Consider the following 25312-nt stretch of genomic DNA (forward strand, 5'->3'; position numbering starts at 1 on the left):
TATAACATCTCATCTGTGTTCTTAATGATGCTTTTGACTTACAGGTAGACTTGTGTATTGCACTACAGCATGTGATCTACTTTAGTGCTTGATTCTGAGTTTAGTGTATCCACCAGGCGAAGAGGTGGTTCTCATCTTAGATGATCAACTTTTTAAATGCTTGACATAAACCCTATTTAACAGCGTAAACATTTTGTTAGCAGTTCTCTCAAGTATCTATCAAAAAGTTACTGTTTCAAGTGTTTAAGCTCTGAGGTTGTCCAAGATCATTAGTCCTTTATTGAAACTTAGACAAGTCTTCACTTTTTGTATCAACTGCAAGCACTTTCAGTTAAATTGTAATAAATCTTTACTTTTAGATTGTGTGGGGCGTATTCTTCATCATTGTGGCGCTGCTCTTCACTGTCTCTCTGTTCTTGTCAAAGTAAGTACATTTCAGCATTTTTCTTAACGACTCAAATTACATAGTTTCTGCTCTAACATTGAAATTGGAGGTGGCTTGCTTCAAGAGTCAGCCCACTTCTTTTCTATGCTACATTTCTGTAACTAGAGCTGTATTTCTCATTATAATATTATATATTGAAAATGAGCAAAATGTGCTAAAACAGATTCAAAAAAGGACATGGTTCAGCTTGATTGACTGTATGCTGCTGAAAACAGTTCTGAATCAGCAGAGACGTTAAGTATATATGTTAAGGAATTTTAATTCAGACTACAGAAGTATTCTGATTGCTTGAATGAATCTTAATGCATGTAGGTACTTCTTGGGCTGGGTAACAGGTGCTTAAATTCTTGCAGTAAATGACATGTATAATCCATTATGATGTGCATTACATTGTAATTGTTTCATGGTGTTGAAAGCAATATAGCCAGCTGCAAATCTGGTGGATTTCAATGAAGATCGACACTAACCAGAGGTCTCAAATGTTGGCATTTTTAATTTTTCAGACTGGCAAATAAGCTCTATGACCCAAACTAGGCAAAAGTTAAAATGCCAAGGAGATGCAGAAATCAATATATCTTTTCATAGGACAAGTGCAATGAATGTGGTAGAACAAAGCATGTGTCTATATAGATATGAAAAAGCTGTCAGTCTCTGGGCTTAGTTCAGATTTTTTTGAGCCGCCCTTTTAAATTTAACTGGAGACAAAGCTCTGGGAGAACCATAGTACTTACCCAATTTTTCTTAATTACCGCAGTTTGGACAAAGCTCTGCATTCGGCTGGCTTCGACTCAGGATTTATAATTTTAGGAACTAATCTGACCAATCCATTGAATATGCTGTTACCTGTTCTTCAAACAGTAAGTAAAAAAACTGGTGATATACATATGTAAGGATGCTCCTCTCTGTTTTCTGGTAAGCTGTCAAAAGGCAAACTACACTTCTCCAAGTAATTCATTAAAACAAAATTGTCTGGATGTGAGTTCTATAAAAGCAAGGCAACTTCCTTGTTAACAGTCTTCTAGTTATTAGATACTGATATGAAAATCTTGGGTGGATGGAAGCCAATTGCTGGAGGAAGGTGGTGCTTGAAACTAACTTTCACCTGATGAGAAAATAGTGGCAATGAAGAATGACATCACTTGTAGTTGTCATGCACAGAATAAAAGCAACTTTTTTCATGCCCTACCTACATTCTAGTTGTTTGTGTACTTGATAGTTTATCCCCCTTCAGTGAAGTAAATGCACTTTTCACTTTTTAATATATTTATTGCACCTTGAAAGATATATTACACTCTGTGCAGTTATGTATGTTATAGTAAGGCATTAGTCTTTGAAACAAACTCTACGTAAGAACAAACATCTGTTAACTTCAGTAGGGCTGGAAGGCAACAAGGCCACATATGAATTTGGCAATCAGTCATGGGTAAGCTAAGAAAAAGAAAAGCCTTAATGTGAGATAGTGCTTTAGTCTCCCTTAGTTGAGTTCTTGCCATATTCTTGGTATAATGGGTTGGCACAATGCATTGCTTCCCCATGGTTTCTAAAACTATTGAACACCTAAGCTTGCAGTTTACTGAGAAAAGTAGAGTTCAGCAGCAGTATTATCTCAAGCTGTTATTAATATAAAAATCAAGTTTTGTACGCAAATATGTTCAGAAATATTCACAAATAGAATGCCTATACAGTCCTAAAATGATTGTTGCTACTGTGGACTTTCTTTTAAATGTACTTTCAGAACGGAATTAGTATTTCTTGGCCTAAAAATGTATAGCACTTCAAAATTAAGGCAAGATTTTAAATTAAGAAAAATGTTCAGTTGCTTTCCCAAACTAATTTTATAAGCTCTATTAACAGCAAGCTATATTAGCTGTGTTTGGAGCCAGCTATGTAAAACTTTTAAATGGAAGGACTCTACTACTCACATGCTATAAGTAGAAACTACTTATTTAACTTTAAGTGGGGGAAGAGCTTGTTTTCTAGTTTGAATGTTTTCTTGTCTTTTTAACTGCTTGTGGTGTTCTTGTTTTAGGTTTTTCCACTTGATTATATTCTTCTTACAACTATTGTTATGTACTTTATCTTCACTTCAATGGCAGGGATTCGAAATATGGGTATATGGTTCTTCTGGATAAGGGTAAATATGACTTAATTTAGTTTATAATAGTAGGATATTTAACAAATATGTGATATTGAATATATTTAATACATAGTCATAATTTATGTCCTGCTTAATAAATACTGGATATTGCAAATAGCATTGTCTGTATGCCTAATGAGTGTTAGAAGCACATTGTACAATTTTCACTGCTGTTGAAAGGCGTTCCATTTTGCGAAGTTATCAGGCCAAAACTGATGTCTTAGTTTGAAAGAGTCAGCTGACTGTATTGCTTATCAAGTGTTTAATCAGTGGCACTTTGGCTTCTGACTTTTCTAAGTTAAAGCCATATGATTCTGATACACTGAAAGTATTAGTGAATTTTATGGTCAAAATCTGAAACGTGCATACAGTCAGTAGTGCTTGACTTGCTTTTTAGGTGGCGAGCAAGTTTATCTAGCTTTATAAGAGATAAAACAGTACAGTAATGACATGGCATATCTAAATATGATGCGAATAATATATTACTGTATTTGAAAAAGCGGCTTTGTATCCAACAGTATGCCATTCATGCCTGTGATACTTGGCTAAATATTTTCCTGCTTCTGTGCCTACTTTCCCTTTAATACTGTCGCTCTTTCATGTGGTGACACCCCAAAATTGTGAACAATGACCCTGAGTCCTTGCAATGAGTTGTGAGATTGGCTGTTGGTTTTGGTCTTCCATCATTTACCCCTTAGTTGCCAGCTTCTTTACCCTAACATGGTACTCATGTTGAGCCTTTGGGGATTACAGAATAGAGTGGTAACTGCAGGGTAACAATGAGGGGTTATACTGTTCCCTGCAGCGTAAAGTGGAAAAGATGCCACCATATAGTGCACAAGTTTTTTTCAGAGCCTGGGAATACTCTCTCATAACTCCCTCCTCTGTTTCTAGATCTGATTAGAGGTGTAGTGACAGATGACACCTCACCTTGACTAAAGGACACAATATTCTTTGACAAACCAAGGCACAGTTTGTTATCAGTGATAGACAACACCATTTAAATCTTGCTACTAACTGCTGGTGTATAAATGTTCTGGGTCATTAATACAAATAACAGTTAACTTAGTTAAAAAGCTGTGCTTTGAAATTCAGGTAAGTACACCTGAAAACCTGCTTTGGCTCCATTGGAATTAAGTTGCCAGAGGATAATTTTAGCAGCCTCCCATTTCTGTCAGTAGAATTAAAGCTGTTACTTGAATTAAAGAGGATTTTAAATGTCTTCAGGAAAAAGAAAAAGATTTTTCGTTATCTTAATATTTGTATGGGTTTTTTTAGCTTTATAAAATCAGACGAGGAAAAACTCGACCTCAAGCACTCCTGTTTCTCTGTATGATACTTCTGTTGATAGTTCTTCATACAAGTTACATGATCTACAGTCTTGCCCCTCAGTATGTAATGTATGGAAGCCAAAAATATCTGGTACAGGTGAGATGTAATACTTTTTTTTTTTTTAAATCTTACCTTCTGTATCAAAAATGTACTATTTACAGCGACTTTTAAAGCCAGGCCCCTTCTCAGTTTTGAAAACTCTTTTGTAGCTGGGTTTTTTTAATTACTAGTAGGTCTCTTGATATAATACACAAGCCAGAAACTGGTTGTACTATTTATAACACAACTTAATTCCTAGATCATCTTCAAACAGTGTAACACTTTGAGTATTGCTTTACTACTATTGATATGACAGCTGCTAGCTTCCACTAGATTTTTGTACTGGTATGCTTAGGTTGCTGAGCGACTGCAATGAGGATTAGTTTTAGTGTGTAAGGCTGTCTATAGACTGAAAGCAATGTTGTTGTTCTGTAGTTGATAGTTTTTATGTGCATATTTGTGAGAAATGACAAAGATAACCTGGTACAGTAGAAGATAATAATCAGAATGAAGCTGAGTATGTGCTGATTAATCACACTTCAGACACTCTGGACCATCCAACTTCATGAAACTCATTGTAGTTCTTGTTCTATAATATATTCTACAGAATTAAGTAGTCAACATTAGTCTCTGCTTTTGTTATTGCACTTTTGTGTACTTCAAGGTTTTGGTTTTTTAAAGTCTTTCATCTTCTGTACCTGAAGGCTTTAATTCTTGTATTTCATCTTAGTTTGAGTGGAGGCCTGCATATTTATGGGGAAGTTCCAAGTTACACATCATAAGCATCTTGAGAGGTTTTATGGACAGCTGTTTACCAAGATCTGGTATCCTACAGGGGTAGGCTTTGTTAGATCTGATCTTGCAAATGTAGACAACTAACTGGGTCATGAACTGGTTGCTCATATTCAGGCACAACAAAGTCCAGATCTCTTGGTGTGCTGTTTGGGGTTTAAGTATAAATTTCACAAAGACAAAACAATTGAGCCAGAGTGGTTGGGAGAAGGGATTTAAATGAAACTGAAGTAAATGAGTGCTGCTTTGAGCATTTGGAATACTTCTGTCGGTTTTCCAGAAGTCTGTGCCTCTGGGAGGAGAACACATTGCTTAAAAAAAAAAAAAAAAAATCACCCACAAACCTTCTTCAGCTGAAAATATTTAGTAAAATGTGTAACTTATCACTATCAATTCTTTCAGTTTAAACAGAGGAGATGCAGAATACTTTGAGCAAAAGGATTACAAGGAGAAATTGAAGTTGAAGTAGTGTTAAACATGCTAGGGAAGAGGAACATGATCAGCTTCAATGTGCTGAGTGGATGTGGTAGAATTGTCACTGCAGGAAGTGAAGCATTCTATAAATGCTACTTTTCTGCTGTCTTTACATCTAAATTGTGTCTGATAATGGGGGTCAGTCATCCTGATATCAATGCAAGCGCAATAATAGAAACACTGTAGGGGACTTGAATATTTGGTATTTAGGAAGTTTAATGCATTTTTGTTAGATTTTATACTTGACATAACTAATACAAAATAAACATGCTTAGGCATCTATAAATTGACTCAACTTGTCAGAATTAGGGTAGTAGCAGCAAGAAGCTAAGCTGAAAATCAGTTTAGAAAAGTGGTTTGCTTCTATGGTGAGACTACATAGAACTCCTGGCATGATTACTTACTGTGTATGTAGCCTAGAACATTCTATAGCTATATCTGAATTAGTTATGAGCTCAAGTCCCTGCAAAAGGCAGTTTGTTGTTTAGTTTTTTATATTGTAGACTGATTGTATGTCTCTAATTACAGTGCAGGACCATTGTGGGTGGAAGGGTGGGAAGGACAATTTCATTAAGGATCCTACCAAGCTAGTCTAAGCCTTTCAGTGACCTGAGAAAAGAATCCTTCATGATAAAGCTTACAGATAACATGGAAGACTGAAGAGAAAAGCAAATAATCAATTGTAGCTAGCAGGTTTTTTGCTTTATGAATAAAATGTCAATGTTTCAGTAAAATAAAATGTGTGTATATAGAGGGGGGCGGAAGGATTGGGACTTAACAAACACTTGCATGTTAGCTGTTTGTGACAAATAGTATCTGAACATAGATATGTAGTTTGTAATGAAAAGGGCCAAGAGAATGGAGCGCAGCAGTAGGGAGGCTCTTATGTCATTTGAACAGCTATTGAAATACAATCCTGGTCAGCACTGCAAGAAGGATTAGCTGGAATGGTTGAGTAGAGCTACAACTCTTTCATTTAAAGGATTAAAAAAATGTTATGGTCAAGATAGCTGTCCTAGATCTTTAGCTTCTTATGTCCCATTTCAAAGAGCTGTGTTTAAAGTGCATAAAGTAACTTGGGTAGAAACTGTTTTTATTGTTAAAATAATGTGAAATATAAATGTGCTGGTAAATTACATCTGGACTTCTCTGGCATACCAAGTAAATACAAGGTTTTCAGACAACATCCTCTCAATCTTTCAGAATGTACCACATATCTTCTGTGTCTGACTACCCTGATAACTGGATGTTAAATTTTTGTATTTTGAAAAGAGGAGAGATGGTGGCTGGGAATGAAGAAGAGTGACAGATTTTTCTGTGGATGTTAGCAATGAAGAGGTTCTTAAGAGTTATGAATTGGTTATTATGGAACTGAGGAGTGGCCAGGAACATACACAGGAACTGGACAAGTGAAGTACATTCTGTGCATATGGCAAGCTTCCTGATGATGGAAGCTGTATGCACCAGTTTTGCCTAGTGGACCTGTAAGACTTGACTGGCTCAGGCAGGAGTTAAAAGGCCAGCATTTGCTGTAGGTGACACTGACACTTTTCCCCAGTTGAGGGCCAGAGCAGCAGCAGTCGCTTTCCTTTCTCAGCCTTCACATAGATAATTTGGAGGAGTGGAGCTAAGCTGCAGGACACTGAGTGTCTGCATTGTCATCAGTAGGAATCCAGAAGTGTCCCTTAGATGGCCAAGTGTGCAAACAGATCTTTTGAAGTTCTTGATCCTGAACATAAGCAGGAACAAATTATGTAAGTGTAACAGACTGCAACCTAACCCTGTAGATGATAGCTTGTTATTTTCTTAAGTGTCCAAGATGTCAGCTCTTGAAGTGTACACACTGTTACCGTACTTGGTTTTGTCTTCCACTTGTCCTTGAGGCATCCTGCTTTCAGTTTTGGACTGGATGTGATAACTGGAACACTAGTTTTACTCTGACGATACTCATACTAAAAATGTCTGAGACTTGAGTGCTCTACTGCATAATGCTAAGTATATTATTTTGAGGGCTTATTCTGTAGACACATCTCTGCTGTCACTTATGCATCTTTTCCATGTCCAGTCATTTTCTGTGCCCTGTGGGCCAAAAGGGGCTCTACCTCAAGTGTATGTATGCTAATACAAAAGTGCGGAGATGCCAGCATTGAGGGAAAAGCTCTCATACCTTTTCTGGGAAATCAGCACAACTTGGGTGCCTCTGAAGTGCCTGAATACTAATGCAGGGGAAACAAAGGAGGATTTAGAAGTTTGCATGCAGTTGCAGGTCTGCAGTCTCACTGGGATCAGAGATGTGGTGAAATAGCTCACAGCTGGAGTGCTGCCATGGCTAGGTGTGGGCTCTAAGAGCGACAGGCTGGGATGGCCAATAGGGAGAGTTGACCTTTATGTGAGAGAGCCGTGGAAATGCGTGGAGTTTTGCCTTGGGATGGATAAGACAGCTAAGTGCTTACAGGTTAGGATTAGAGGGCAGATTAGGACGGGTGATATTGTCCGCTGCAGGCTGCCTGATCAGGAGGAAGTAGCAGATGATCCCTTAAGACAGCTGTAAGTAACTTTATGTTCACAGTCCCTGGTCCTCATAGGAGGCTTGAGCCACCCAGGTATCTGCTGGAAAAGCAACATGGTTGAGCACAAGCAATCCAGGAGGCTTCTGGAGTGCACTGATGACAACTTCCTGACACAGGCAATTGAGGAGCTGAAATAGGGAGATGCTGTCTTGGACCTGGTGCTGAAAAGAAGGAAGAAGTGATCAAGGGCAGTCTTGGCTGCAGTGAGTGTGAGATGGTGAAAGTTCAGAATCCTAAGAGGAGAGAACAGGGCAAATAGTAGGATCACAACCCTGGACTCAGGAGAGCAGATTTTGGCCTGTTCAGGGACCTGCTTGGAAGAGTTCTAGCATGTAGAAACCAATTCTGTGCTGGCAAAGGTGTGATTTCCTCCCCCCCTGCCCTTTACTCTTAACTTTTCACTGGATGAAGTGATACTGAACTCTTGCTGAGTCTTACCATAAATATTGTTAGCTTTTAGTTAATCCTTTAATGTAAGTAATAACTTCCAATTTATTTCTTTTCTGTGTGAGTTAGCTTTGTGTAAGACTACTTTTGCTTTAATACTTCTGTAGTTTGCTTTGTGTAGTACTAATTATATATTAAAGAATCTTAAATTTGAATGTTAGAAATTCTAGCTACATAAAAATGAAAGTGGTATTCAGCTGACAGTTAGAGATTATCATTCCTCTTACCATGGCAAATGTGGTTCTTAATTTTTATTAGGAAGGGTTAATACTATGAAATGCTTTACTTTATATCTCTGTTTTAGAATACATGTTTCACTTTTTTCATGTCTGTTTTGTGAAAAGGTAGAAAACTTTCAGCGGACCTTTACAAGGTTTTGCCTTGTGTAGGAGAGAAGAAAGGATTGCTAGGGAAAGAGAGGTTAGTTTTATGACTTTAAGGTACACCCCAGTGCCTTGAGCTTGTGGAAAGCATTTAGAGTTGAATCCAGATGTGTCAGAAGTCTTAAATTACATGAGTGTTCACGGAGAACAAGAATATGAGACCTGGAAAAAAGCATGGATGTTATCAAAGGAAACCCACAGGTCTAGCTATTGTTGCATGTTGTATTTTAAACTTCTACTATTTAAAAATTAAAATGAATAAATATAAGGAAGACAAAATCTTGAAATGGCAAGATTCTGATTGTTCTGTGCTTTTTCTATGTTCCTATATGATTGTGCAATGTATAATGCTGTTCTTCTGAAAGAAGCACTCTCTATGGCTGAGCAGTGTAAGCTGTAATGGTGACAGCCAGCTGGAATACCTCCTGGAGATGGACCACTTCTAAATGTATACTGAATAATTGAAATTTCACGTCTTCTGTTCTTATCCTATTGTTTCTATCTACACACTGTCCTCTTACTTTTGGTTCCACTTTAGTTCCTGATTCCTGTGCATAATCATACTCCTTTTGGATCAGTTTCTTCTAAGGCAGTAGTAGTCTCCATACTTCCATGTGTTTGCATGAAACAAAGTTAACTGCTCGTACAAACTGCTGTTTTTTAGGGTAGGCACTTGGTTGTTTCTCTTGAATGTTCGGAGTGAAAGCTGAATTTACTTAATATTGATAAACTTTCTCAATTAAGTTGTCAGAGAAACACTTAGTTTTATGTGCCATCCTGTACTGATTTCTGGTAGGTTTTAAGGGACATGTTTTCTTCAGCCTGAAGGAGAAAAGGTGTTGGCCTTTAGTGATTTCTTTAGAGGGCTTCCTGTTTAGGAAATCATGAGGGTGAAAGTACATACAGTAGATATAAGACCCTTTGAAATGAATTAGTGTATGAAGAAATCAGTGTAGTACAAAGGATTTGTTTTGAACTCTGCTAAAATTATTCACTGATTATTCAAAAGTAAGTGTGGTACATGAAGAGTTCATGTAGTCTCTGAAAGGGTCAGTTTACCAAAGATTTGAGACATTTTAAACAGGAATATTTGGGTTTTCAGTAGTTCACTTCAGCATAATTTGTCTTCCTCTACTCTGGCTATCTAAGTATATTGGATACTATCATCTGGCTTTTAGACCAGAAGTAAGCTGTATTAGGTATCATTATGCAAGCCTAACACTTCCATGCTGTCTTCATCACCAAAGATGAATTCCAAATTCATTTTATGCACAGTTAAAAGGTTAAATTTCAGAGGTCAAGTTTTTATTTTTCATGAGTCTTCAAAAAGAACACAAGCTATTCATTTTTTCAAAACGAAAGCATATTTAGAAATGTTCATGTTGTACCACTTACAGCTTACTCTACATATACTGTTCAAAAACAGTCTTAATCCTTTTGAATATTATAAGAGGTTTATCAAAGCCTTTTTTGTAAAATTAATAATTTATTGGGAGATGTGTTTGTTTCAGGGACTATCACTGTGTATGGAAGAACATTGCTGGTAGACTAGTGTACTAATTTCTGTATTTATAATGCAGAGTAATAAGACAATTGATGGCCAGCCAAGGAGTGTGACATTTGTATCTAAAGACTGTGATGCAGATGCACCTGAAGGTAAGATAAATTAATTTCTTGTATTTCCTATGTGATATGTGCATGCTCAGCTGTAATAAGCAGTTCAATCTCTTCATGGCTTTGATTTGCTTTAGTCTAATATGAAGCTTTGATGTATAGCTATGTCCAGCAAAGAGCTTGATTATAGCTTATTTAATTTATTTGAAGAAATTACTATTTTTAGTAGAAACCACATGTAACAATGTATTCCAGTTAACTTTAAAATCTCCCATTTGCTTTAACATGTATGCAGACCTTAAACACTAGCTGGTGCATAGTTTAGCATCTGAAGTGTCACTTCAGTGTATATGTTTATTGTACAAACATGCAGATAAGTATTCAGTTAAATTTCACAATGTACTCAGGAAAACTAAGATCTGAACTTCTCAGTGCAACTTTACAGGTAAGAGAATTCTGCAGTTTTTATTAAGATGTAAATATGGGCTGTTCCATGAGCAACAATACCAGTGGAACTAGACATCTTAGGCTATTTTCCTGTAATTCTCTTAACTTATCATTCCCTATAATATCCAGTATAACTCTTGCTCATCTGTGTTATTAACCATCCCTTTTTGACCAGTTATTTGGGCAGAAGATGTATTGTGGATATTCTGCAGCTGTGAGTAGTGACTAGCAAGCAAATGGATAATTGTGGAGCTTTCCTTGACTTTCCATCTATGCAGGCTTTAATGTTGAATTTTTTTGAGCGAATAGTAACATTTTATTTGGTCTTCCTCTATGAAACCTGGCTAAAGCTGGGAATGAGTTTTAGCCTGGTTTCATTAAAAAAGCAAGCTAATTGAAATCATGCTGGATTTGTTTTTTACAACGCTGCCTTTCCCCTTCCTTTCCTTCTGCATATAAACAATTTTTGCACAGTTTGAATTGCACTAGCCATTGCAATACTGATACTGCTGTTCAAGGTCACCATCAATTTTATCGATTGCTTTGGTCTCTTGTTAAAAAAAATTGATCTCAGCAAAAGATTTATGGCCTTCAGAATGGTCCAGATTTTTTCAGGCTGAAGCTCTCAATTGTTCTCACTCTGGCAAACTTTCAGCTCCTCTGTATAAAGAGGAGTTGAATTATGTATGCATTTATATACTTCTAAAAAGGCTTGACAGTGTTTGTTAATTGATAGAAAACATAAATAATTGTCCCATATTGTCATCTTATTACCAGTATTCTGTAACTACTGAATTCTGACTCTGCTTCTAGAAGATCTTAGCAGCTCCTCATGTTTTCTTCCTACTTGTGTTGTTGGGAAAGATAATATTAAATTTTAAACAATTTTTGTACTAGTGGAGATAACTGGACCGTTAGTTCTTTATTCCTAGTCTATCAGGCTGTGGTCTCTTTTGCAAGGTGGTTCCCTTGTATTTAAACTTGTCTTCAAATTTAGTATGTAGGTGTTAGTCTTATTGCTGGTGGTTCATATCGTTTCCCAAGGGGGATGGATTTTTCTCCTGTCTCCCCCATACTTCAAATAAATCATTCATCCACCTTTATTTTTGATGGCTATTTTTAGACTTAATGCAGTTTGAGGTGTTCTGATAGTTTGTCAAATGTAACTGTTCAATTCATATTTAAGCTGCCATATTTTTGTGATTAAAAATAGAAACTCTTCTGTGGCAGAGTTTAGAAGAGCAAAATCTCTCATCTTTCAAAATGAGATCGCTTTGAGCAGGTTGTACAGATCTTTGTTTCTTGTAAACAGCTTCTCGGCTTGGCTAGTATTTGCTGGGAGAAGAATATATTCACTGGCATCGATAAGCTCATTAGTCTTGACTTTTCTGGGAGAAATTCAAATAGTCCGATTTCTTCAGACTTTGTTGCTTAATCGTAGGAACTGGGGTTGGACTGAAACTTCCTAAATTCCACCTATGCTTGATGCTATTTTTTGAGTACTTTGAATACTTTGCATGATTTTTTTCTAATTTGCTTTGATCAATGGAAACAGTATAGCTGATGCTTAAAACTAGCATTCTGATGTGCTGAACACAAGAGTTGGCCTGTGTAAATGATGGCTTTGGTTTGACATCATTAACTTGTTGTTGCACTGGATATCTTCGAGTCATGTTCTCCTTTCTTAATAGAAAGGAGATGGAGAAGGTATTGATAGGCTGTCCTATGCTAGCCTAGTGTAAGTAGAAGATGGATGGATATTTCTTAAATGTGAATGTTAATGTGCTCAAAATGCTATAGTGGCATTCTGTTAACTACAGATACAATCAGGCCATTAAAGTGTTTTTATAGATGAAAGAAAAGTTTCTTTTGTAGTGTTCAACTTAAAAAAACCAAAAACCAAAAAAACACCAAAAAACCAAAACAAACCCAAAACCAAAGGTTGCAGTAGTGAAAACACTTTATTTGCTGTTTTATCCAGTCAGTTTTAGAAAGTGGAAATGTAATGCTTGCCTTGAATACCTGCCATTTTTAATACCTGATAATGAAAACTAATGAAAATAACTGTTGTGGATGCTACTGTTATGCTCTGTGGTCAGATAAAATACATTGACAAGTGAAACTTATTTCAAAGGTAGGAACTAGATTTTTAAATACCATTTCTCTTGTTTTTAAGGATACTGGACACAGAGCAAAAATAGGTGCAACTAACTTCAAGTTAAGATAAAGGTTGGCCAAGCACTTGTAGTTTTTATTGACTTCTCTGGTACTAGGGTTTTATCTTATGTAAACCACTGAACTGGAACTAAATGCAAATATTGATTTGTATTCTCAGCACTTGCTTTGTTTTATTTAAACTGAATTAGTTCTAACAGGTGTTTTTCCTTAAACATAAAACAAAGTATGACCTTTTAATGGCTGTGATAGAGCAGATTGCTATAAGCTTATCTGTCTACTGAATAATCAGATGTTGTAGATATGATCTCTACTTACTGTAACTAAGTACATTTTTTTCTTTCTGAGATGGTAGAAGACACCTGATCTGATCTTGTTGTAGCAACTAATACTCTCAAAAACTTCAATATTGTTAAAACTTCAGGCTTTAATGGGCAGTGTTTTCTATATATGTGTTTCAAACCAGTGTTTGCCTTGATGAAAAGGACAATTACACTTTCTGGAGAAACATAAGGCAGTTAAAATACAATCTTATAAAAACCACACTCTTAAGTATTTATGGTTAAATATATAATTTGTGGGGTTTTAGCATTATATTGTTTGCTTTCATGCAGCAAAACTTGTCTCTATTTATTCCTGGTATGCAGGAGGTGAATCTGCTTTATACTGAATGCCAGAGGCCATAATAGCATAACTACACGAAGCAGACAGAACAGAAGCCGAAGTAATAGAGCACGCTACATCTTATAACTCAATAAAGTACCTTTTCTTAGTTACATTTAAACGTTTTGCACAAAAAGCTTGTGTTCTGGTTACATAGACTTTTTAAAAGCTTTTTAAATAGTCTTTTGGAGCAGCAAACTTGATATATCTGTTAGAGGCAACACAAGCATTAGTTTTCAGCGTTCGATACAGTTGGGCAAAGACCTCATTTGATCACTGTTTTCAAGGACTAATGCCAGCTGAACTGTTGGGTCCACAGTTCAGTTGAGCATAAGGTCAAGCAAAGGAGTTCAGTTATGTGATTAAGACTCTTGCAGCTGGACTAATGCATAGGAAACTTGGCATAGGTTTAGCTAAACAGGTTAATGAGATTTAATGTAAATGAGCGGTGACTCAGCTGCAAGCCTGTATACAAGACTTTTTTCCCCCACCCTAATTGTGAGATCTGATAAATGCTATCTGCCTCTTTTTAGACCAGAAAACCATGACAGCTGTTTTTTAAGCATAATTCACTTTAAATGCATAACATGCTATGAATCCCCCTTGGCTTCTCATTTCCTTAATTGGGGAAATGAGCCTTACCTAAGGCCTGCTAAATGCTGGGTGCAGTCTATCTGCTGGGCCTTCTGCATAGACCTGCACTAACTCCAACTGCATGTAAAGTGGGAAAGAAAAAAGGTTATCTCCATTTCTAAGGCTTTGAACTGAGCAGGACTTTGCTAATTAGATCTGTGTGTTCTTATAGGAGTCTCTTGTCAGCTGGAAGTCAACAAGTACAAGATCTCAGGCTTTATTTTAGCCTGAATAAAGACTAGATGTAGACATTACTCAAGCTGGAAAGGAATCCCAAATATGAATGCCAAAACTGGAGCATATTCTTTGTTTCTCCTTCAGAGAAATCCAGGAGGCATGCAAAGTGAAAGCACAAGCAAGTTGCTCAGAACCTTCAATATTAGTAATTTTGTATTAAGTATCTTATGACCATAGATTACCACTTCCAAATGGTTGTTTAAATGAATTAATTTGCAAAGTTATAAAATGCTTCAAAAAAAGCCTAAATGAGGATTTTAGTGAGGACCCTATCCATTTTCCTGTTACTTTACTGAATGACCTTATGTACTTTACCCTGAATCTCTACTTATATGTAACACTATTGAAGTCCTCTATAATCATGAGAACTCAATATAAATAAGCACAATGGTGCATGTTTGACTACAGAAAGCCCTGTTTGGCAGCTGTAAATAGTATAAGTAGCTAACAGTGCCGTTAAGCTTTTTCTGCTGTACGTAGAAACATCAATTCCTACACTTTTTTTCTGCACCTCACCACTATGGACAGATATGAGCTGCTGTGAACTACCCCTCTTCTCCCTCCAAGAGATTGTAAATGGAGAGAGAAGAGGCTACATTTACTAAATACTCTGAAATGTTAAATGGAGATTAGCAGTACAGCAACTGCATATTCTTTTCTTGGATCAACATCCTAGTTCTATTGCCTGTTGGATTTAAGCCCAAGAGTAAAGTGAGATGCTCTGATATTATCAGTACTTTGGAATAAGAGTTGAAGCTCCTTTACAAAGAATTGAGGGGTATGCACCCATTCTTAAAAGGAAGTAATGAACCCAGTGTAAGAACCCCTTTGATTAAGAAACCTACCAACGCTTTGTCTACAAAATGATCCTTTTAATAAAGGTAGTCGTCTTACCAAAAGAAGGCATCATATTTGGCCTCTCTAAGTAGCAATGCCACCAAATCTTTTCATCACAGACGAACATTAATTACAACATGTATTGGAAATATTTTCAATGACATGTTGGTAGCTGCTTCTGCTGGTGTAATCAAATCATCTTTTTATCTTTGTAGACAGCTGATGAATTCGCTACATAACATGCTCAAGAATAGCCATGCAGAAAACTTAGACAGCAGCCTGTAACTACAGTTGGTGAAGCTCCATACAGATGTTTCCTGTCCATCTTCAAATATGGCTTGCCCAATAGAATTAGAAAGGATCAATTCATGAAGATGGTCTTTTTCACTGCCTAAGACATGTCCTGCAGCTAGGTTGGATGAATGACATTGGACTGGGCAAGTCCTATCTGAACTGTGAGAGAGAAAGCTGACTTGATTACGGTCAAATGTATCATAAATTATGAAGGAGGCAGAAGATGGGAAAGGTTGGGAAGGAAGCCATTGTTTTCAGAGCGTCATTAATGAGAAAATCACAAATTCATATCCAACTTCCTATTTAAAAGAATTTGGCATTGGGTCTTTTAAGCTTGACTCTTTAATGATAGTCATACTGGTTTTGTTCTCCAGAGAACAAGCAAGGCATTCCAGCACTGAAGGTTGCCCTACTTTGTCAAATGCTTCTTTGAGTGTTAGCTGGCTATAAAATACTTCTGTCTATGGACAGAATATGAGGTACTCCGTGTAAGGATATTAAGAGGTCAAGATCAATCTGTTAAAATATCTTCTTTCTCCCCATCCTCCAAATTCTTTTCCATGTAGCATGATCTCAGGATGGAGAAAACAATGAATCCTTCTCACACAGGACATCCTTCTTAAGTGGTCAGCTAGACAGTATGAGGCAAGTAGAAAGGACATGGCAAAAATGAGGTTAACATTGAAGGTCAAGTAGTATAACATAGTTTCAAGGAGAAGTCTGAACTAGTGTAAGTTTAAGCTTGTACCAAGCTGATACTGGAAAGTGTGGTAGGTAGCTAATGCAAAGTGTTTTGATTAGAATGAAAATGATAGGTTATGCTGTCCATTGACTGCTTGCTTTCTGGAATCTTGCATCCATGTTCATCCCTAGGGTATTGCCTTCAAAGTTTATCAATAGCTGTGTCTTTAAAATAAGGATTACTTGCCTTTTGTTACTTAAAAATAAGATGTTCAAGGGAGACTCAGAAAACACCTCTTGCAGAACTTCAAATTTAAGTCAGTGTTTTAAAGGCAAGAAACAGCAGTTACATGGCTTGTGTCCAAATGCATCTGGCCAGTGTTTGTAATTAACCCAAATTGTACATAGTGTTTCAAAAGGTATCTAGTTTCAACAGAAACACAGAGAACACTTTTTCCCTCTGCAGGGTGATCCAATGGTTTATTGCTCCCCTGTAGAAAAAGGACATTATCTCTGTTTGGAATTAACATGGCTTTGGACTTTAGTCATTGGTTAATGCTGTACCTCTTCACTATACACATGGTCTTGCAGCATTAATATTTTCTTCACTTGAAGGTATTTAATAAACATTAAAATCAATTCATCCTTTAAACTTATGAAAAATGAGATCAACAGGTTTAGCTCTTTGAATCTCATTAAATGGTTTTCTTCTAGTCTGTTAATACATGCAAATCTTGGCACCTTCACAGATTCTCTGTAACAAAACTACGATAGAAACGTTATAGCTCGGTGCAATTTTTCCATTGTAATGCCATAGCTGTGCTAGGATGAACTCCAAATCTAAAATGGCAAAAAGAGGACTGATAGGCTCTTTGAATGTACAGAGGGAAGTGGAGAGAACTCTTGCGTATGTTTAGCTGAAGCTTGTTTGTGCTTGCTTGTTTGTAAGATCTAGTACTCTTTCTGCAACTATATCCTGCATTTCCTGTTCATATGTGCCACTTTGTTTAAATTTGGCTGTTGGAAAAAATGGTTATGTGACCCAGATCGCTTGATAGGACTTTGTTCTCATTATTTAGCATTCAGAAACTTTGACTAGTGACTTTTTTCTTCTCCTTTCAGCATAAAATCTTGGAGTATCTTCCTGGAAGCCTCCTTACGCTATGAAGTCCTACTAGCACTGATGGGACTTGCAGATTCTTGAGCCATTTAATGTAAACATTCATAGCGTGTAATTATCATCAAGAAGTTGTACGACTGCTGCAATAGTTCATGTACTGCAAAGTAACTGCAAATAGCTATTGGTTATCCAGACTTGTAACTTTTGTTACAAAATCAGATCTGACTATTTGTTATAAAACCAGACTGGTTCACATTGATTACATCATTTTCTGACTGTCTAGGTTTATATCAGGTTGTGTTTGATTTGCAGATATGCAATATGAGGTGTCAGATGCAACTTATCTGTAGCTTTAGTCACTGAAAAAAGCAGAGTTTGCCTTCTAACTGGTAGCTTGTCCCAAATAGTCTTTCCAGGTTCCTCATTAGTCCCTGGTTTCCAAGTTCCTGGCTCCTCCTTAGCCTGCTAAATCTTTTCCTGTGGCAGAATTTGATTCCAAACCTACTGAGCAGCTCTTGTTGATTAAGGTAGGCTTTTGGACTAGACTTTATCCAGCTAGACTGTTGGTTTCTACTTTTAGGTGCTGTCTCACTACCACTTCCAGCTAAGCAAAAAAAAAGAAACAAAACCAAACAACTGGGATGAAACAGCAGCCAGCTTTTTGTACTTGCATGTTAGACCTGTATTTAAAAAGACTGTAGATAGCTGCAAACTATTGTTTAACATCTGAGTGATTTGATACTCATGCTTCTGTCGTACACTGTAGTACTTCAAAGTGCTGTCAGCTTGAAATGTTGGAAGCTTAGTGATTCATGTGTCTTTAAATGGGGAGCTATTGTAGCTACATACAACCAGTTGGGAAATGTTTTCAGATCCTTGCTATATGTGAATGAACCAATTCCAGTAGTATGTTTTCCAACATGCTTTTCAGTCTGATAAGGGATCAAAGGTGTAAATTTGTTGCAAAGTTAACCTTGAGGCAAGCTCTGTAATGCTTGCGTTACAGTGAAAGCTGAAAGAGCGACAACTTGACGGTTTAAGCAATTTCTGGAAAAAGTTAGCTGAGGGAAAGAGATAACTGGTATGGGATGCCACAAACTAAAAATTGTAAAAGCTTTGTGTAGCAGATTGATTTTTAGCTAGTGAAACCAGAGAAGCAGCAGCAGAGGGGCTGGATTGCGAAGTGCAAAGATAGGCTCAACAGCTGAATGAGGCTAGTATTAATTTTGTGTGTGTGTATGTATGTGTGTGTATATGTATATCACAGCAGAGAAGAATATGGAATAAGTGGGGATGTGCTCAAATAGAATATGTGAAAAACCACTTTTGTAGAAACTGCTGAGTAACAGGCAACTAAGAACATAGTAATTTTTTTCCCTGTTTAGCCAACAAGAAAAGAAAGAAATATTGCCTTTGTGGCTGGGGGCAGCTGTTACTGCCACTCCATGAATCTGTTTCCAGAGAAACCTGTGAAAGTGATACATGAAATACAATCTTAAACATAAACTTCTGTGGAAATAGGAAGTCCTGGAGTGATCTTAAAGAAATATGGATGAAGACATTAAGTTGAGATGATAGGTACAAAAGGGAAACTTGTAATTACAAAACTTTTGATATATCTGCTGATATCTGAAGACTCCTGAAGCTTATTTTGTCTTGTCCATCTGAACAGTTTGGTCTGTGACCAAAGCCAGGACCAGAAACAAGTCTGTGTTTTGTCTCGAAGTTTCAATCTTTAGCAGAGTATTTCTTTCTAAATTTTATTACTTGCTGCTTATTTCCACTATTTTCTGTGTTTTTGGAATTTTTTTATTAAATGGGAAGACCAGTACCTGTGTCTCAGGATTGCTTACAGTACTGTAGCACTCCTTCCCTCCAATGGTCAAAAGGGATTCTGATCACTCAACAGGTATTTATGCTAGAAGTGGAAGTGTTGCTGCTTCTTGAGAGAAAAATTAATTGGACATTACGCAGTGGTAAATATGGAATATGGCTGTATGGGTCTTACACCATTAGATGTCACTTGGTTTCTTAGTTGAAGTGTCATGGGGTTTGTGGGCCATTAACTTCCTTGTGCAGTTTCTTTGGGCAAAGTTACTTAACTTTGGTCAGTTTGATTACTATAAATTGACTATAACTCTTTGCATGATTTCCCTAGTGAAATGTTGAATTGCAACACAAAATTAAATAATAGGACTCTTATTCTGTGTACTCTATAACCACATATAGCCAATCCATGGGTCTTACATATTTCTGTAGTCTTTCACATTTCCGTAGTCTTTCATAAGTGGTCTGAGTTACAACACACTTTTCTTGTCCAAGATGAGATATCCAATTAAGAAATCCCTTTGATATTGAAGTTTGAGAAAACATTACATATATTGCTGCCAAGAAAATGTTGCCATTATAAAAATAACAAGGCTTTGTCAGAGCCCTTACTTTACCTTAGTGAGTTGCTTAAGGGGCATACCTATCTGGGAATCATTCTACCATCCAGTAAAACATTTGCTATCATAGATCTTTCAAGTAAAATAATTCAAAGGCTGCTTCATCTTCTGCTGTTGCTTAGTTTTTGGTAAGTAAAGGCATGTTTCTCTGAGGCCATTTTCAAGCCTGAAATCTTTGCCCTGTACCTGCTCAGTTCACAGGAATCCTAGTGTTTTTCTCGCTTTGTTTAAAATACTGATACACTGTAGCAGAGAAACATTAATATTAATACTACTTGTAGGTTCCAGATAACATACAAGAAGGTGTTTAGGAGTGGTCTCTCCAGCAGTGTTCCACGAGTTACAGCATCCAAAGCCAAGTGTTCTTACTCTAGTTGTTTACTCTATTTGTCAAAATACATTTTAGCTTTGTTGCAGGAAAGCCATACTAAGAAAATATGAGCATCTTTAAAAACAATTTAGAGGCAGTTGACTTGTTTTATTGTAATGTAGAACTGACTTGGCCTGTAGGAATGTTGTTTGTTCTGTGATATAAGATGCTGCTTGTCTTAAGTCACGTAACCCAAGTGAAGCATACAGGAATGGCAATAAATAGTAATATGCGTATGTCATTGTATCTCAGTAGCACAATGAGAAATAATATCTGGAAATCAAGAAAACCCTAGAAAGAATGTGTTTAAGATGTCACAGCTGTTGAAGGGCTGCTGCATCTGAGGTACTAGAGATGTACGTTAACCATCATCCCATGTAAATGTTCCTATCCAAGTTAGATGATTTAAACTGTGAGGCCAGATGCAGGCCCAGAAATAATGCCTATAAGGGAGAAATGCAGGTTTGCCCTTAATTACACTTCCCCAGGTGAAATATCAAACCTTTTGGAACTTGATGTATAATTTAAGTTTAGAAACACATCAAACCCTTTCTTGAAGCTCAACTTGCAAGCTGGACTGCAAGCAGCAGCTGCTTTTTGCAACACAGCTTTTGAATGCTTGGCAGCAGAGCCGTATGAAACACTAAGTGTTCTTGGATTTGTTTATCCTTGTAACTCATCTTAAATGAGCTAATGCACTTCTTGGAAGAAGCTTTTGTTTGAAAATATTAATATGTTGATCCTAAGGGTTTTCTAATTCACCAGAATGAAAAACCTCATCAGTGAACGTGAAGTAAAATATAGTTGACTCTTCAGGTAGTCGTGGCTATTAGCACTTGTCATCCTGTGTTTAAAAAAATTGTTTTGTCTTGAATCTTGGCTGTTTGGCTTTGCTTGGTGAGCACTATGTAATATGCTGTATTCTTAAAGTGGTGGCCATTATCTATCAGAGGCTTGGTAGCTTTCCACGTATACTTTTGTTCCAAATGATCAAGACATGTCAGTAATATTCACAATGATCATTCTGGATAACAAGTAGTTATCTTCAGGTTATTCATTATAATATAAATTATGTCATATGGAGGAATAAGTTGATTAAAAATGTCATGTTATGTCAGCCTATTTAGTATTATCTTAGTTCAGAAGGAATAACTAAAATTTAGTTAGCTGAACTTATGACACATTCCACAGAAATGTTTTCTGAAGGTCAAACTGTTCTGAAATATTTACCGTCATCTATTTAATCCAATTACTGTAGAGAGCCATCTGAAAGTCTTTTAGCTGTTTTTTAATTCAAGTAACCAGCTGGAGAGCTGCAGATGGTGTTGACAATACTATCTGCAATTATGAAGCATCTTTGCTTTACCAGCATTTCTTACTTTGTTGGAAACTTCACCTTTTCTATGGACACATCATGCTAGCAAATAATGGAATGTTGTGAGTGGTGTGCTACTTCACAATTTTCTTTTTTCCTCTTTTGTAGGGTAAATACTATTGACTGGTGTTAACGGGGTGGGGGGACGGGATCAATTTTCTCTGCATAATGGAGATCTAGTCTGGAAAACCAGGAGGGATTAGTTCAGCCAAATTCCTTCCTTGTGCTTTCACTCTGTATGTGTTAGTGGAGAAGCATGCTTTGTCTAATTAAGCTGGTTTGCACTTTAATTGTCTGCAGAATGTGCCTATTGGTATGTTGTATCCCTTGTGTCTAGTAGTTGTGAAATCCCAGTTTAACTTCTTTTTTTGTCTGCTGATACTGTGTAATAGATTCCAGAAACCAGTCTGCTGCATAAGTAGTATTTAACTTAGTATTTTAAATTATTCAGTTAGTTTTATAAAGTATAAGTCATTGGAGAACTGTTGAAGGAATGGAGGAGTTTCTCTATTTAGATACAAGCATTCTAGACACTGCAGGGATTTGGTTTGGGGGTATCATCTTGGCAAGGTCGAGCAGCAGACCTTCCTGAAAAAGACCTATCCTTAACTCCTAACCTTTCTCTCCCCAGGAAATAGTGAGCTATAGAATGTGGTATTGTTAAAGCAGCTTTTTATCTAATGTGGAAGTTGAATCTTTAAATAAAATATTTACCTTCAGAAACTGATGATTGTCAGCTTGCTGGCTTGTTAGATGGCTGCTAAAAGTTAAACTATATAAGCAGCAGCATATCACTCCAACTTTAGGAGGTGGGAAGTCTGTACTTCAACTGTACCTAGGGGGTATTTCCAATCTTGGAGTCAGAACTGAGGGAAGAACAGGCAAATTCTGGGTTGCTTACTTTCTCTAGTCTTCAAACTGTTTAGATACCAATTTCTGCTCTGAAATGGGCTTTAGGTAGGGTCTGAAACATAGTAAATGAGAAAACCAGGAGATCACGTTATGCCTTAGCATGAACTCAGTGCACCTCTCCTTGCACTGGAGAGTTTTGTCAGCTGGCTCGCGTGTCCTGCTGGCTGCCCTCTGACATGACCTCTGCAGTGTTACAGGCTCAGTGACCCATAAAAGCCTTTATGCTACCTGTCCACAGTCTTAAAAATGCCTTGACAATTTGATTCTTAATTCTGTTAAAATCTGCCACTTTGTAACGGAGAAGAATACTTAAGTAGTATTTTTAGATGTGGCTGTATTTATGGTGTTAGAGAAGGAGTAAGATTTAACCACTACTGTCAGGTCTTGGGTACAAATAAGCCCTCTGCTATCTGGGTCACAAAAAGCCCAGTATGTGGTGGGGTTTTTTTTGCCTACATGACTCAACATGGAAAGAATGTCTCTACCAGGATTGCATCAGTTTTGTAAAAATCAAAAGTCAATTACAAAGTACTGAAATGTGGTTTTTAATACAGAATCTGCTTTGTATCTCCTCCTTTTGGCTACAGTTTATCTAAAATGGGAAGTGAGTAACCAGGATCTATCAGAACAGGCAATAATTGACACATCTGTAGGAGAAGTTGTACCCAATCGTAATGGGGTTACCTGTGTAACTCTAAGCTTAGTGTTACCTGTTTTCACATTCACTCTCCCATAATAACAAATATGTCTTGTATACCTTCTTGGTAGAGGAGAGTAAATTTGATTTAATGGAGTGTAACTGTTCTTCAGAGCTGAATACTCTCCAAAACCGTTGAATTATCCTATAAATTGGAATTAGCTGAGTTTTATTTGTTGTGTGTTAATCAGTACTATTTGCTTTCCTTTTAGATCAGTGTATTGTTACTCGGACATACCTCTTTCTTCATAAATTTTGGTTCTTCAGTGCTGCGTATTACTTTGGGAACTGGGCATTCATTGCAGTAAGTACTTTGATTATAGAGATCACTGAAACAAGTTGGATAATTTACAGTAGTTCTCATTGAATCATTTGCATCAGCACACTGCCATTTTGTTTTACATATATTGCCCTCATATGCCCCTTAATTGAATAACAGTAACTTTTACTACTTACTTTAAATTTGCAGGTCTTTTTAATTGGATTAATTGTTTCATGCTGCAAAGGCAAGAAATCAGTCATTGAAGGTGAAGTGGATGAAGATGATTCAGATATGAGTGATGATGAACTGTCTGTTTATTACCGTTGATAGCCTTTTGCCTTCAAGATGGAAAAATGTAATTGAAAGTCATACCCATGTGGAATTGGTATCCAAATAAGCATCCTTGCACCTGTAAAAATAGAGGAAATACGTATACTCACTTAAAGGGGTAAAAAAACTGAATATCACTTTTTGAGTATCACTGTTATATCAGAACAAATAGTGAAGCTAGGTTTAAATAATATATGGAAAACATTGTTTTATGATTAAGTGTATATGTAACTTTCTGATGTATAATTTGATGAACTATTGTAACTATTTCATAATTCATGATGCTTTTCTGTTAACTTAGGTTTTCTTGAAGACTTTCATGCCTAACTTGTAGGACTCTTTTAGTCAAGCTCATAAATAAAACTAGCTAAAATCCTGCGAAACAGCTGGTGCAAACACTGCTACAAAGATTTGGATGAGGTTTACACTTTCAGAAGGATGTGACTTAAGTTTTGCATTAGTTTTGCTGGCAGTTCTGGGATTCCCATATAAAACTATAGCTAACAAGAGGCTGTCCTTAAAGTATGCCAAAAACATCCACTTAAGTGGTGAGTTCCCAGTCTGTGAAGAATAAGTCATTTTCATACTGTTATCCCCACCGAGTTACCATGGGAATTCTCAGGTAATTGAGGTGGCTTTTGCTCTATCAAAGGAAATCATTAGTGTAAATGACAACATTCAGCATTGTTGCAGTGTTTTAGTACAGTTCAGTTCTGAAACTGCCAGGTGCCTGACTTAGTAATAACCAATGGAATAATTAAGATGTGATTAATTTTTAACTTATTTTTCTCTTTAATGCAAATTGTCTAGTTTGAAGTTTTCTTTCAATATTTAATGTAAATGTTGTCAACTTGTAAACAAGCCAATATGTTTATATAAACACAGTTCATAAATATTTTTGTCATTCATGTTGTCTTTGTAAAGTAATTCTGTTTTAGCTGTATGGTTACTGAGCTATATTTCTAAGGCTGAAAAATATCTTCAGATATCCTTTGACAGAATCTGAAAGAGAAAATGTTTACAAGTACAGGTTTTTAAACTTCTAATGCTACCTGAGGGAAATTATAGTCCATGCAAGCACATGGAAATTTAACTTAGGTAATCTTTTTATAAGATAGTTAAATAATTATTGAACTGTAGGGGAACTATTAGTACAATGTCCTGCTTACATGTTTGCGAACTCTTAAAACTGACAGATTTCTGTTATTTCAATAACAGTCTGCCTCTTCCTGCAGTATTTCAGAACAGCAGGCTCTCAGGAACTTCTGAATTTTCATTTAGTTTCAGTATTTTAAGAAGTCTTAGGTGAGTTGCTTAGTTAATGCACGAACACAGGGAACTGATGTTTGGACTCTTACAGGAACAAACAAAACTGAAGTCGTTTTGTTGGCACAAACAAGCCTTCTGTGCCAACTGCTCCAATAATATACATGTTTATGTGGCAACCTGGAAGGATGTTTGATGTTGTAGCTTGATCATAAGCTGCAAATATGCAGTCAAGTCTGCTCAACTAATAGCAATCAATCTGTTTGCTACCAATGAGACATTTAAAAGGACAGAAGTGTATTCAAACAGTGATAGTAGGTACTGAAACTTGAC

General features: G+C 36.7%; 1 protein-coding gene across 1 annotated transcript in view; it reads left to right on the forward strand.

Annotated features, from left to right (window-relative positions):
* The window catches only part of LMBRD1 (LMBR1 domain containing 1), an 86317-nt gene extending 61701 nt beyond the window's left edge, over positions 1 to 24616 (forward strand). The window contains exons 10-16 of the mRNA XM_050893833.1: positions 360 to 424; positions 1200 to 1302; positions 2475 to 2579; positions 3861 to 4010; positions 10200 to 10275; positions 23334 to 23425; positions 23591 to 24616. Coding sequence (XP_050749790.1) covers positions 360 to 424; positions 1200 to 1302; positions 2475 to 2579; positions 3861 to 4010; positions 10200 to 10275; positions 23334 to 23425; positions 23591 to 23710 — 711 coding nt within the window. The 3' untranslated portion in view covers positions 23711 to 24616. The remainder of the gene's footprint in view (positions 1 to 359; positions 425 to 1199; positions 1303 to 2474; positions 2580 to 3860; positions 4011 to 10199; positions 10276 to 23333; positions 23426 to 23590) is intronic.
* The last annotated feature ends 696 nt before the right edge of the window (positions 24617 to 25312 follow it).

This window comes from Gymnogyps californianus, chromosome 3, assembly GCF_018139145.2.
Source record: "Gymnogyps californianus isolate 813 chromosome 3, ASM1813914v2, whole genome shotgun sequence".
Lineage (NCBI taxonomy): Eukaryota > Metazoa > Chordata > Aves > Accipitriformes > Cathartidae > Gymnogyps > Gymnogyps californianus.